Source organism: Cajanus cajan, chromosome 1, assembly GCF_000230855.2.
Source record: "Cajanus cajan strain Asha chromosome 1, NIPB_CcT2T_4, whole genome shotgun sequence".
NCBI lineage: Eukaryota > Viridiplantae > Streptophyta > Magnoliopsida > Fabales > Fabaceae > Cajanus > Cajanus cajan.
The window spans coordinates 17,421,172-17,436,549 of NC_138517.1; the positions used below are offsets into that span (position 1 = coordinate 17,421,172).

The following is a 15,378-nucleotide window of genomic DNA, read 5'->3' on the forward strand; positions in this document are numbered from 1 at the left end:
CACTACAAATTTCCCTGTGCGAAGCATTAGAGATTGTTGGGAGAAACTCCATGTTAAATATTTCTATCATACAACTTTGGGCCATGTAAGTGATATTTCCATTTATAAGTCTAAAATGACAATAATTATATTTAACTTATAATTAATTGTTGTAGGTACATGGACAAATTGAGTGTGGAGCAAGGACAGGGACAAGTATATGGATTTCTAGAGCCTTAATCCATCCAAAAGTCAGGCAACACGAAGGTCTAGATCTAACAATATATGCAAACATTGATGAGTGACTCAGAAAGACATATATACATGGCTCCATACATTGAAGGGTTTTAGTATTTTTAATTTGTCTTTTAATCATGGTAATTTTATAACTAATTTCTTTGTCATACAATGTAGGTCCCATTGGCATTTAATTGTAATCATTCTTAAGGATTACACCGTGGTGTGGTTTTGTTCACTACATCGAAAACCAAACCACGAAATGGAAAGCCAATTACAAGGGTAACTATAATTTTTCATTATGTTTTAAAGTTGTAACTATATATATTAGCTAACATCTATTTTTATTTGAATTAATTACAATCGTGTTTGGAGCTAATATTTTAAGTTGAAGAGTCAGATCAAAGACATTGCACTTCATATACCCTAAGGTTAGCAAATTATTTAATAGAGGCAATAATATTTGAATTTATCAACTTTGGAAATGATATTGTTATTTGTTTCTCATTTTAGTATAATAAGCAAATAGACATCGTTTGAATGTGGTTATTACATCATGTATTGAATGAGAGTCATAGCTTCTGTGGGTATTACTGATTCTTGGGTGCAAGTAATTCATTTCAACATTTATTTAATTATATTTACTTTTATAAGAATTAACATTGCATGTTAACAACAGTTAAATTAATGTTTCAGGTTTTTCAAGATCCATCTCCATTGCTCGAAGAGGATATCAAAAAGATAAGAGAGCAATGGACAAATTTTTTTCTTCAAAGTATAAAATAGTTAGATTTCTAAGTTTAGTTAGTTGGATAGTTGGATATTATGTTCATAGTTTGATAGCAATAGGCAACTTATGTTCTGTAGGTTTTTTAGGATAGTTGGATTTATATTGTCTTAATTTATGCTTTTTATTTATACATTATTTTCTTTTTAGGGTGGTTGGAAATATAAATTTTGAGATTATTCTGGACTGCTTGGGTTATGCGTACTGATTGAATTTGTATTCTGGACTGTATGCAGGTTTTGGGTGTATGAATAATAAAGAAAATTAAAAAAAAAAAACGCATAAATTTACATTAGACTATGCTATGTCCGACGTAAATTGGCGTCGGTTAAGAACATACCCTACGTAAATTTACGTTGGACATAGCACAGTCTGACGTAAATTTGTGCGCCTTTCTTGTGCATGTCTGGCAACAATTTTACATCGGTTCTTGGCAATGCCTGATATAAATTTACATCGACTATCGCAACTAACGTGAATTTACGTCTCCCGAATTGACGTTGGACTATTTTACGACGTAAAAAACCTAATATAACAGACGTAAAATAGACCTTTTGTAGTAGTGAATCCTACACTTGGTAATTCAAACAAATGCTAAAAACTTGATAACATAACATGTAATGATTTAATTTTGAAAGAAAATGAGATAATTATCTATTGAAAATGTGTACTATTTGAAGTAATTTAGACAATTGTCATATATATAATTATGAGAATAAACTTTTAATCTAACGGTAAATTTTAAAAATTATTCATTTTTTAAAAGTTATTAAACATTGTAATAGTTTGTAAAAGTTACACAGTTACGCTTTGAATACTCTCTCTCTCTCTCCCTCTCTCTCTCTCTCTCTCTCTCTCTCTCTCTCTCTCTCTATATATATATATATATATATATATATATATATATATATATATATGAGGAGGGATCCACTTACTTTAAGAGTAAGTTTTTATAGACTCACCCGACTCAATAATCCATGTTTTGCATCAAATTTTAATGATCTAATCCTTAAATTTAAAATTCTTAAAGTATAGATTAAGTCTACAAGTTTAAAAAAAATTCAAAATCGATATGATAATTCATTTCATAATTCAAATTGATAAAATATTTTATGATTATCTGCCAATTTGAACTAATAAAATAAAATATCAAATAATTTTTAAATTTTGTAGAAATTGGTAGACTCAATCCATACATTGAGAACTTTTAATTTAACAATTAAATTGTTAAAATTTGATATAAAACATATAAGTTATTAAGTGGAGTAAGTCTATTATGACTTACTCTTGGGTATTGTCTACTAGAATTGTCAAAATAGGCCACCCGGTCCTGCTTGGTCCAGCTCGACCCACCACGGGTTGACCATTTGGTGGGTCAACCCAACTCGGATCATTTATTATTAGTGAGCTCAAAAAAATCGAACTCGGCCCGACCCACCATGGGTTGATGGGTTAAACAGATTGGCTCACATAATATTTAAAAAATGTAATTTTTTTCATCAACTTTTTTTTGTTAATATACAACTAAAGCCCAAAAAGCTCAAACCTATTTTAAAAATCTAAGATTCTTAGTTAATACATTCATAAATGAATCATTCATCACAAACATTAAATGATAATTCTAAATACAATCAAATAAAATCTAAATAATCTCAAATAGACAGTGTCAGGGCAACGGTGGTGGGTGGCCCCCAAATGACGTGCGTGGTAGCTCGCAGTGCGCAGTGGTGCATGGCATGTAGTGGTGCGTGATGCGAGGTGGTTTGCAGCACGAGCTGTGGTGTGGTGGCTCGTCATGCCTTAAGCATGAACATGAGGCGCGACCACGTGAGTGGTGGTGTGGTGAAGTGAGTGAGCGTGAGAGGGTGGCTCTAGCTGGTGGGTGAGGGGATGGCTACGCTGAGGTGAGACATGAGGGGCTATGAAATTCAGAAGTTGAAAGTTGAAACCGTAGCTCATTTGTAACCTATCTAAACATTGGACTAAAACCTGAAAGTAAAAATTGCAAACTGCAACAAAGGATGAAAAACGGACCCTATCTCATTTTGGGTTGCACCATGGCCCAATAATTGTTGAATTCTTTTTTAATCATAGGTTGGTTAGCCAACCCAACTCACCACAAGTTCAACCCAGGTGAGCCGGGTTCAAAATTGACTCGTACTAAAATTTTTAATTTTTTTCAACCTAGCCCGGCTCGAACCGATGGTGGGCCAGGTTGACTCATCGACCAGAGCCCACTTTAACAGCTCTAGTGTCTACATTAGAACAGATTTCTCTTTCCTTTTCCCTCTCTCATATAATTAATCCATGGCTTAAATAAATTTTTAGTCTCAACTTTTTAAGAATTTAATTTTTAATCATTAAATTTTTTTCAATTTTGTCTTTCATTAATTTTCTATCACGTAAATTAGTGTTTGCAGTTTGTTTTTATTTGCCAAGTGATAATGTGTGTTAATAAATTATGGTTGACTCAACTATTGTTATCCACATGATTGCTTAATAGATGTTAAATTATATGACAAGTATAATTTTACTATTTGTTAGGGGTGTGCATGGTTTGGTTTTCTAAAAAAACTGCATCGAAATGCACCACACTATTTTAATAAAATGAACTGGTTTATAAATTATGTGAACTACTTTAACAAACCATTTTAAAATTGAACTACTTTAATAAACAAGTTTATAATCAGTTTAAAACCAGTTTCATAACCAAACCAGTTTTTGAACTAGTTTTAAGAAATAAACCAGTTTTAGAACAGGGTTTCTTCTCTGTATCAATGCTTACAGGAAGCAAGAGGTTCCAACTTTTCATCTCAAGCACAACACATTCTTGAGAAAGAGTAATAGCTACAATCCATGAATATCCAAATGAATCTGATAACGACACAAACCCACAAAGTGAAGGCTCTGAGGTGAATCCACTCTGGCAAGTATTTAGAACAGGGTGTACAGATGGTGTTTTCATTGTATCGTCCTTGCCATTTGTCTAACTTGTAAATGGAAGAAAATGCAAAACTATTGAGTCAATCCCTCCATCATGAAGGGAATATATTCTTTCTGACATGAGCATATCAATGAATAATGAAATATTATAACCACTTTCTGCTCTCCGTGGCAGAGCCAAATCTACAATAGCCAATCTCAGCAAAGGGGGTGGACTACCCAACCAGGCATTGTGATCAGGCTTCCACATACGGCTGCTTGCAATTGACTCACAAATCATAGCAAGGCCAAGAATTTGGTCATGGGAATCAACACGGAGACAAGGTAGACTGCCAACACTCCAGACAGGTTCAGTTTTAGTGAACCAAACCTTTTTAAAAAAATAGGTTCAATTTGTAAGTTTTATTTTAAAAATTAAATCCGGTTCAATTTTATTATAATTGGTTCCGTTTTTTTTAAATGGTTTGGTCTGGTTTTAAATTCAATTTTATTCTTTTAATTTTTTTTAACAACCCTACTATTTGTTCTTGGTTATAAAGGTGAAGATTTTTTTTAATAACATTTTTTATTTTCAAAAAAAATATTTGTTTATAAACAAATAGAAAGATTGCTTGTATCATATGATTTGATATTTACTTGATAGTCATGTGAATATTTATAATAATCAAGTCCGTTATTATTCATTAGCATACAATATTATATAATAGAGAAGACTTGACTCTAAAACTAATTTATGTGATAAAATAATAATAAAAAATTTAAAATTAGTTAGAAGATTTTTTAAAAGAGACTAAAAATTAAATTCTTATAAAGTTGAAAAATCAAAAACTTATTTACCCCTTAATAATTCATGCTTTGAGAATCTTGGGTGAGGTTCGTAAGTGTACAGACTACAGAGCAATTTTCTTAACAACACACAAGTTGCAATGAAGTGGTGAACCACTATCCGAAACGAGCTTTGCGAGAACTCAGTGGAAATATCGATCTTGGAGAGAGTCTGCCTGTTTGGATGAAAAATTTTACAAATTTAATAAATTTTAAATTCTTGATATTTAAATTACTTTGATTTCAATTTCTATCATTCTTAAAATATTTTGTTTGGATAAGTCGATTCAAATTTTTCAAATTTTAAATTGTTAAGTTAAATATGATAATTTGATTCTATCATGATAAAATTGATTTTAAAAATATATTTATATGTTAAGATTTTTAAATTAAATTTTATAAAAATAAATATTAACTAATTTTTAAATTTAATAATTTTAAAAATTAATATTAGATAATATTTAATAATTTTAAAAATATTTTTGAATATTTAATAATTAAAAACATGAAGATATAAGAGATAAGATAAAATATATAAGTGAAATAAGAAGAAAAAAATATGAAGAATTTCAAATTCTTACTCTTTTGAGAGAATTTGAAATTCTACTATTTCAAGAAATTTTAGAAATGCTTGAATTTTAAATTCTCTATAAATTCCTCGTCCAAATAAAGTATTTCACTTCATCCATTTATAGATTTTATCTCGAATTTATGGGGACGAGAAGAGACAATGCTCTCAGAACCACCTAGTTTCACGGTTCCAGATTCCTTCACATGACATCACCATCATTTTCCACAAAATATCTTCGTAGATTCATGGAAAATTTTCAGTTTTCTTATATTTTGTTAACATACTATGGTTACTATGTTAATGGTATTGGCTCACTGGTCAATTTTCCACGATTCTTTGAATTAAAATTTCCTTACGTGATACGTAATCAAATTTGGTGGGTCCGATTTCAGTCATTTGATATTTATCCGTATTAATATTTTTTTTAAGGACATCATCAATTGAGATTTTTTTAATTATTTAAAAATATTTCACATTTACACATCACTCATTTTATTTTTTTAATTTAAATACTTTCATAAACATTCTTCAATATCAACTAAAGATAGCTCCAAAATAAACTAAAGAGGAAAAAGAAACGCAACCAAAAATGGCTCCACAGATCAGTTCAAAACCCTCAAATATACTAACTTCAAATGTTCAATCCAATCGGTCAGAAAGTTAGGAACGCCTCACAAATGTCGAGAAGCCGTTTGCTAGAAAGCAGAGTGACCAGAAACGTCCACACATAATCGACGAACTCTCGTCGAAAATCGCACAACGAATAAACACCTTCTTCTGTCGTGTACGAATGGCACGCGCAAAGAAAACTAAGTGGCTGGGGGAAATAAAAAGCTCTTTTACGTCGGATTATACTAGGGCTGACATAAAATTGAAAATCTACGTCTGACATCAGCTACATCTAACATAGATTTTGAAATTTCCGTCGTTCTTAATGTAGTCCGATGTAAAAAAGTTTACTTTATTTTCAAAATTGTCACTGTATCTTTTTTACGTCGAATATTTTTATGTCCGACGAGAAATCGCTGACATAAATTCTATATTTTACATTAGTTGATTTAATGTTTATTAACCTTAGGAACATTTTCAGAATGTTGTTAATTTGAAGACACCTGTTGCTAAGTGCCAATCACACTACAGGCTGATGAAGTTGGTATAGGAGATGACACAATGTTGAAAGGTCACAGGGCGACCACTAGTACTTGATAATTTATAGCCAAATTCTCTTAACTTGATTATCATGCGACAATCATAGGACTGCATGACGGGACTTTCATAGACAAATTCTCTCGGCCTGTTATTCGCTTGGCGATCTTTTAGTCGCTCGACAAATGTTCTTGAACTAATGAAATAGTCTAATGGGGTGTCAAACTGGCTGAAGATCTTGGACAAGACAATGTCCATTTTTGGTATCATTTCAAATCGCTTGATAAATGTGTACAATCATCGGGTGATATAGTTTCCCTTTGTGGAATTTCTATTGATTATGTTTTGAGCAAATAGGAGCAATCAAGAGTGAGAGTATGTTAATGAAAAAAGGGCATAAATTTGGGAGCAAAACAAACTCTCTATATTCTCACTCCTGTTGCAAATGAAATTACACTTATTTGTAGTTGAAAAAAAACACAACGTTTACATATTTTAAATGCCTCTCATAATTCACACCATTAATATTATTAAAACAAAATAAAACTCCTAATTTAAGTTTCATAACAAATCTCCCCCTTAAACTTAAATGCTTTTCCCATCTCTCATTCCAATCAGCTTTTTGCAATTTTCCAGCAGTGTGGTCGGCAGTGGCTTGGTAAATATGTCTGCTGCTTGAACTCGGCTTCCGACATGCTCCAACTCGACTTTTCCTTGTCTGATCTGCTCTCGGATGAAATGAAATCGGACGTCAATGTGCTTGCTCCTTCCATGATTGACCGGGTTCTTTGCCAACTCGATTGCCGACTTGTTATCAACTCGGATCACAATCACTTCATCTCGGATCACTCCCATATGCCTCAGTAAATTTGAAAGCCAAACTGCATGACATACACTCCAAGATGCCGCCACGTACTCGGCCTCACAAGTTGACAGAGTTACAATAGGCTGCTTCTTCGACAGCCAAGTAAAAGCCGTATTCCCGAGTAGAAATACATAACCCGAGGTACTCTTCCGATCATCAACATCTCCACACCAATCACTGTCCGAGTAACCCACTAATCGGTAGTCGTCCGATTTTGAATAGAAAAGACCAAGTGATAGGCTTCCTCGTACATATCTCAAAATTCTCTTCAAGGCCTTCCAATGTGTGTAGCTCGGATCCTCCATGAATCTGCTCGTTATCCCAACACTCAACATTAAGTCGGGTCTCGTGCTTGTAAGGTACCTCAGACTTCCGACTAAGCTCCGATATCTCCCAAAATCAGCTCGATCTCCTCCATCAAACTTTGAAAGTTTTGTGCCTGGTTCCATTGGAGTAGAAACCGATTGCAATCCTCCATTTTAAACTTCTTTAGGATTTCAAGTGCATACCTTTCTTGGGATATAAAAATCCCTTCATCCGATTGCTTCACTTCTAGGCCAAGAAAATATTTCATCAAGCCTAAGTCAGTCATCTCGAACTCTTTCTTCATTATCTCCTTGAACTCCTTAATCAGTTTAGCATTACTTCCAGTGAATATGAGGTCGTCGACATAGAGAGCAACTACCATCATATCTTTTCCTGAGTTCTTTATGTATAAGGCATGCTCGTATGGACATTGCTCATACCCGTTCTTCTTGAAATACCCATCAATCCTTTCATTCCAAGCACGAGGAGCTTGCTTCAACCCGTAGAGGGCTTTCCTCAATCTCAGCACCTTTTTTTCTTCTCCTCTCTTCATGTACCCGAGTGGTTGCTCAACATACACCTCCTCCTTCAGCACTCCATTTAGAAAGGCTGACTTCACATCCATCTGTAGAATTTTCCATTGTCTCTGAGCAGCTAACGAGATCAGAAATCGGATTGACTCCATTCTCGTGACAGGAGCAAAAACCTCATCATAGTCAACTCCTTCCTTTTGTTTATAGCCCTTCACAACAAGCCGAGCTTTATAACGCTCAACTTCTCCCTCAGCATTCAACTTCTTTTTGTACACCCATTTTACTCCAATGGGCCGAGCTCCTTCAGGAAGGTTGGTCAATTCCCAAGTTTTATTACGCTCAATCGCTTCAAACTCCTCATCCATAGCTGTTCTCCACTTCTCATCTTGGACAGCTTTCTCAAAACTCAAGTCTTCAGAGTCGGCAAGAAGACATACAGCATGGACTTCACTTGTAGTGTCGTAAATTTCCCTCAGACTTCTCATCCTTGGCTGTTGTAGCTCGGATTCTTCATCTGAGAGCTCGGTCGTAGTTACTGTTGAAGGTACAACGATGTCCGAGCTATCCGAGCTAGTTTCTACTTCGGCCGAGTTACTCCAACACCATTGCTTTGTTTCCTCCACGTGAACATCTCGGCTCACCACCACCTTTTTGTTATCAGGATCAAATAACTTGTATGCTTTGGATTTTTCATCATATCCAATAAATATATACTTCTTGCTTCGATCTTCTAACTTTGTCCTCTGCTGTCTTGGTACTTGCCCATAGGCCAAGCTACCGAACACCCTAAGATGAGAAACACTTGGCTTCATGCCACTCCAGATCTCCTGAGGCGTCTTCTCTCCTAGCTTTGCATGTGGGCATCTATTTTGCACATAGACTGCACACTGCACTGCCTCTGCCCAAAACTTCTTCGGCATATTCTTCCCTTTCAACATAGATCGAACCATATCAAGAATAGTTCAGTTTTTCTGTTCCGCTACACCATTTTGCTGCGGAGAATATGGGGCAGTCAAGAAATGCTTAATCCCATGTTCCTCGCAGTATTTGTTGAACTCAACAGAAGTGAACTCGCCACCTCGGTCAGATCGGACTGCTTTGACAAATGTACTCATCTCTTTCTCCACCATCACTTTGAATTTCTTGAAGGTTTCAAATACTTCTAACTTTTCCTTCAAAAAATAAACTCACGTCTTTCTTGAGAAATCATCAATGAAAGAGAGGAAATACTTCTTACCACTGAATGATTCTGGAGTTATCGGCCCACACAGATCGGTATGGATCAGTCCGAGTTGCTCCTTTGCTCGGTACTCAGAACTCCTTGGGAAAGAAGTCCTCGCGTGCTTCTCGATCACACATTCTTCACAGAACTTCTTTTCAAACTCCATTTTAGGCAGTCCAATCACCATCTCCTTTTTCACCAGCTCGGTCAACCCCCTAAAGTGAAGATGACCGAACCTCCGATGCCACTTCATGGCCTCATCCTCCAAATCAAGTTGCATGCATTCATCTCGAACTATTTTCAGCTCAAGTTTGTACATGCGATTTTTCTTCATTTCTACTTGGGCAACTAGTCTCCCGAGTTTATCCTTCAGTTGTAGTTCTCGGTCTTTCATCAGAACCGAGTACCCTTTCTCCATTAACTGTCCCATGCTCAATATGTTGCTTTTGAGATCGGGTACGTAGTATACATCTCTAATCTCTCCGATTTTCCCATTTCTCTGTTGATATCGGATCGTTCATCGGCCTTTAACAGTTACTTTTGAAGCATCTCCGAAAGAAACAGATCCGACCTCCTCCTTTGAAAGCATTTTGAACAAGTGCTCGTCACCACACATGTGATTGCTTGCGCCGGTGTCCAAGTACCAAACAGAGTTATCAGTACAACTCGGTTTGATCTCGGAAGAACAGCTCGGTTTGATCTCGGTTTCTGGAATAGTTGTCACCAGCAACAATCCTTCATCTTCTTCCTCGGCAAGGAAGTTGGTTGGTTCCTCCTTTTTCTTCTCGGACCTACAATCTTTGGAAATATGACCCAGATTTCCACAATTGTAGCATTTTATCGAGTAACACTCCTTGGCCACATGTCCATACTTCCCACAGTTATAACATTCAATAATGTTATTTGTGTTTGATCGACCACCCCAGGTCTGACCTCGGCCTCCCCGCGCTTGACCTCGGCCACCCTGAGTTTGACCTCGGCCACGCCAGTTCTATTGGCCGACATACTCATTACCTTGTCCTCCTCTTCCTCGACCACCTAGACCTCTACCTCTTCCTCGTCCTCTATTATTCTGAGCATAGAGAACCTTCTCCTCCTTTATTGTCGCCTTTGCCTGGAGAGCTTGTTCAAGGGACTCCCCCTTCTCCTTCTTATTCTTTTTCCTCTGCTCATACGCCTTCAGGGACCCAGTAAGCTCTTCGACAGTGAGCGTTGACAGATCCTTGGACTCTTCAATTGCACACACTATATTCTCTTCATTCCTGTTTAGTTTGTTAATGAAAAAAGGGCATAAATTTGGGAGCAAAACAAACTCTCTATATTCTCAAAGTCATCTGTCAATGACCTTAAGATCTTCTCCACAACTCGGCTTGAGGGAAGATTCTCTCCATTCCTGTTTAGTTTGTTCGCCACAGTCTCCACCCGAGTAATGAACTCGGATACACCTTCTGACTCCTTCATCCTCATGTTTTCCAGTTCGCCCCTAAGGGTTTGAAGCCGAACTTGCTTCACGCGTTCATCTCCCTTTTTTGATTTCTCGAGTATGTCCCATGCTTCTTTTGAAGATTTAGCATTAGCTATCTTCTCAAAGCTCGACTCGTCAACAGCTCGGTACAGCAAATACAGTGTTGCCTTGTCCTTTGCCCGAGCAACCTTCAATGCATTCAGTTGGGCATTTGTATACCCCTCAGTGGTCACCGGTTCCTCGTACCCATTCTCAACCACATCCCAGTTGTCTTGGGAGCCGAGAAGGGCCTTCATCTGCAGCTTCCAGTTGTCGTAATTGACATCTTTAGTCAATTTGGGTAATGGAATGCCATTAGTTAAACCTGCCATCTCTCTTGAGTGTATACGCTCCACTCACACACCTCACAATAATTTTTTTCTCTTCTCTCGGGCTGGATACACCAGGTCGGCTCAGGTCGGCTCAGGTCGGCTTACTCTCACCTCACGCACACAAGCTCTGATACCAATTTGTTAATGAAAAAAGGGCATAAATTTGGGAGCAAAACAAACTCTCTATATTCTCACTCCTGTTGCAAATGAAATTACACTTATTTGTAGTTGAAAAAAAACACAACGTTTACATATTTTAAATGCCTTTCATAATTCACACCATTAATATTATTAAAACAAAATAAAACTCCTAATTTAAGTTTCATAACAGAGTAAAGAGTTGTTGTTTTATTGCTTAGATAACAGAGTAGCAAGTGCGAGCATTTTCCCTTCATTGTATCAAATATCTTTGTTGTTGGTCATGAGAATGGGTAACTAGTTTTATTATTGTTGGGATTAGATGTAATGGAATCACTAGTACAAGAAGGGTCTTTTATGTCGTATATTTTGAGCCTTTTACATCGAAAAAGGCTCCGACGTTAATGTGGGAGACGTAAATTTACGTCAGCATTCAAAAGCCGACGTAAATTTACGTCGGAATTACTATGTCCGACGTTAAAAGTAGTAAAAAAAATTTTAAAAAAAAATAACGAGTCAAGCAAAATGGCCCGTTCTGCTTGCAGAACGGCCCGTTCTGCTTGCAGTACGGCCCGTTCTGCTTGCAGTACGTCCCGTTCTGCTTGCATTACGGCCCGTTCTGCTTGCAGTACGGCCCGTTCTACAATCAGTACGGCCCGTTCTGCAAGCAGTACGGCCCGTTCTGCAAGCAGAACGGCCCGTTCCAGATGCAGCAAAAAGCAGAAACGTGCAGAGCAAAGAAAAAGGAAAAGAAAAATAAGGGAACTTGCAATTAAGTGTACATGGTAAAAGGAAACGTACCGTCGTCGTCGTGGAAGCCAAAGCCGCGCCGCAAGCAAAAGGTGGAGTGGAGCTCCAAAAGGCGCAGATCTGCAATGTTGGTACAGAGAGGGATTCATTCCAAGACAATGTGGTAACATAACAACCAAATGATAAAGCAAGAGTGAACAAAAGTATTAAGATTTGATTTTTATGAAGGACCCTACAAGGATGGAGATGATGTGTTCAAATAAGTTTTATCCAAAAACTAGTTTATTAATCTTATATGAAAGAAGAATTCAGCAGTAGTTAAAACGTGAAATTACTACACTTTTGCTTTATCAAATATTCAGCAGAGAGCTAGGGACGCCTCGCGAGCCGGGAGCGGATTCCCCCATCAAATGAAGACTTGTGCCTGCGCTGCTTTCATGGAAATATAGAGGCTAATTTACGTCGGACAAGGGGGGTCCGACGTAAATTAGCCAATCTACGTCGGCTAAGAGGTGTCTCCGACGTAGATTGGTTAATTTACGTCGGACCCCCATCTGTCTGACGTAAATTAGTCTCTTTATATTTACGATACTGTCACCGCATTTTTATAACGTCGAGTTTTTGTGTTTCTGACATAAATTAGGTGACGTAAAAGCCTATTTTTACACTAGTGAACTCATTTTTATGTATTTATTTTAATGAATATATTTGTCTTTGTATTTCAATACCAATGTATTTACTTCTGTATTTAATGTTTATTATGGTTTGATCATCCATGTCTTATTTATGGTTTTGATTGTCATTGGAAAATGTATTCATAACCTTGAATTGAAGTAATAAACCTAATTTTAGTTCACTTAATGGATGTGAATCTTTAGTATCTTGAGAAAGTATCACTTAATATAATTCACTTTGTTAAATGATCAAGGAATTAACCGTGAATAAAGTGATTTAGTTCTTTTTTTTTCCTAAGGAATTAGAGTTAAGAAAATATTTACAATCAAATGCGACTTTCAAGTTCAAAGATATTATATATATTCTACTCTTTGAAATCCGATGAGTTATGTAAAATCTCTAACCCCTAACATGTATCTTTATATCTAAACAACATCTTGCTATTACTTCTCTAAGAATCTTAAACACTATTTCTTTTAAATAAACTTCGTTAAGAAGAGTTTATAAACATGTGAATCCATTTATTAATTGTAAAAAAGCTAAAAGAACAAAAAATCTTGGATAGATTGTCAAATATTATGCAAGTCTTCAAGGGATCAACATTTTACTCAATTTACAATTCTAGAACGATTTGGTTTGCTTGCTAAAAAGTCTTACAATATATAAAATTAAATATTAATTCAAAATTGTTTGATACTACATATATATCAAAATTGATATAATATATACATTTCAAAACATATCAAAACATGAACAATTTTATTATCGTTTTATTATTATTAAATTTTAACAAAATTTGAGATATATATTTAAGGTAATACAAAGTTGTAATTTAACAAATGTATTGAATAAATTCAATTTTTATATAAAGTTATTGAAATGTGTAATAATTATAAAAGTGACACATGTGTAATTTGATCCATATAAATGTGATAATATATGTAAAGTTACACCAATGTAAATTTTATTGTATAAAATTATTTAACGGTGTAATTGTTGTAAAAGTTACATTGATTTTGACCTATATAAATTTGCTATTAAATGAATTTGAATTAATATAAAATTTTGTATATATGATATAAGAGAAGTAAACTTCCAATCCCAACAATAATCATTCATTTAAAAGTTATTAATTAGTGTATAGTTAATAAAAATTACATTAATATAATTTGATTATATATATATATAATAAACAAATTAGTGTCTTGTTTTTTATTTTAATTATTCTTTTAAAATTCACTCGCATAGTTAAAACTTTACAAGAATAATTATTATAAACATTTTTTTAACTAATTATTAAAAAAAATATGGGAATTCAAATAGAATGAATTTAAAACAATGTTATTGCAAATTTATAAATTCTATCATTTTCGTCCATTATATAATCTTTTAATACTTTCAAAGTTTCCTTAATTTAATTTGTCGAGTTACAAATTTTTGTTTGTCGGGATTATGAGCTTTTAAACGGTCAGAACAATGCAACTTGATGAAGCTTCAAGGGCTACTCCTAAAGGACCTAACAAATTGTTAGTAGGAATTATTGTATCTCTTTAAAATGGATTAGTTCATTCTTTTATCATGTATTATTTTTCATTCTTATTAGATGATAGATAAATTATCAAATGTCAATATTTCTTATTTTCATTAAGCAACACACACTATAACTATAAAAAAATTGTCATATAGTGATACACATCCTATAATGATACAATATATATCACTAAAAATTACTTTTACCTACATAATAAATATAATATATGTTGGTATATATTTAAAAGGTATAGGTATAAGTTATAGTGACACACAAAATATGTTGTTAAATCTCATTTAAAATCAACACTAAAATTATGTGTAGCTATATGCCAAATAAATATATACCTATATATATATTATACTTATAGGGATATTTTTTGTATGTCACTATATGTAACATTTAGTGAGTGAGTAGTTAAGTGATTTTGGCTAGGTGATTATTGATTTTTTTTTCCCCTTTGAATAAATAGACTATGGATTGATGTTAGTCTCTCATCCGATCATTATCCAAAATAAATCTTATATAATTTGTTAAATCAATTATTAAGAAATATCTGGGCAAACTTCTTGTACTTATTTCATATATATATATATATATATATATCCACATTTTCGATAAAAAAGAATTATTTTATTTTTGTCTTGATCCCATTTTAAATTTAATTTCCATATATTTTGACTAATCTGTTTTTCCGTCGAGTCAAAAAGGAAGTCATCTATGCTATGCAATACATAAAGTTCTGTAGCCTCTATAATCGGTGAAGGTTTCTATTTCAAACACTTGAAAAGAAATTCCTCTTTTGAAATTAATATCTTCAATTAATATATATTTAGATTTATAGTTTTTACACCGAAAATACACATTCATGTCAACCTAGATAAAATGAGTATGTGACCTACGTTACCACTTGACCACAACAAGATCGTGTACAGGTGACAAGAGAGAAAAAAAAAATTACTTAAGCAATCAGAAATTATTAGTAATATAATTTTAAAAATACTTGTTATAAAAATTAATAAATAACTACCATT

General features: G+C 34.3%; 1 protein-coding gene across 1 annotated transcript; it reads right to left on the minus strand.

Annotated features, from left to right (window-relative positions):
- Positions 1-9,931: 9,931 nt before the first annotated feature.
- LOC145950619 (uncharacterized) lies at positions 9,932-11,250 on the minus strand. Its single transcript, XM_083061855.1, has 3 exons — positions 10,760-11,250; positions 10,429-10,676; positions 9,932-10,212 (listed from the first exon to the last, which is right to left on the minus strand). The coding sequence occupies exons 1-3, from the start codon at positions 11,248-11,250 to the stop codon at positions 9,932-9,934; spliced, it is 1,020 nt and encodes a 339-aa protein (XP_082917981.1).
- Between the last annotated feature and the right edge of the window lie 4,128 nt (positions 11,251-15,378).

Coding starts and splice junctions, on each gene's coding strand:
- LOC145950619 (XM_083061855.1), bottom strand. CDS start 11,250: ATGGCAGGTTTAACTAATGGCATTCCATTACCCAAATTGACTAAAGAT. Junction 10,677..10,759: donor GTTGTGGAGAAGATCTTAAG/GTCATTGACAGA, acceptor CAAACTAAACAG/GAATGAAGAGAATATAGTGT. Junction 10,213..10,428: donor TCGAGGAAGAGGAGGACAAG/GTAATGAGTATG, acceptor ATATTTCCAAAG/ATTGTAGGTCCGAGAAGAAA.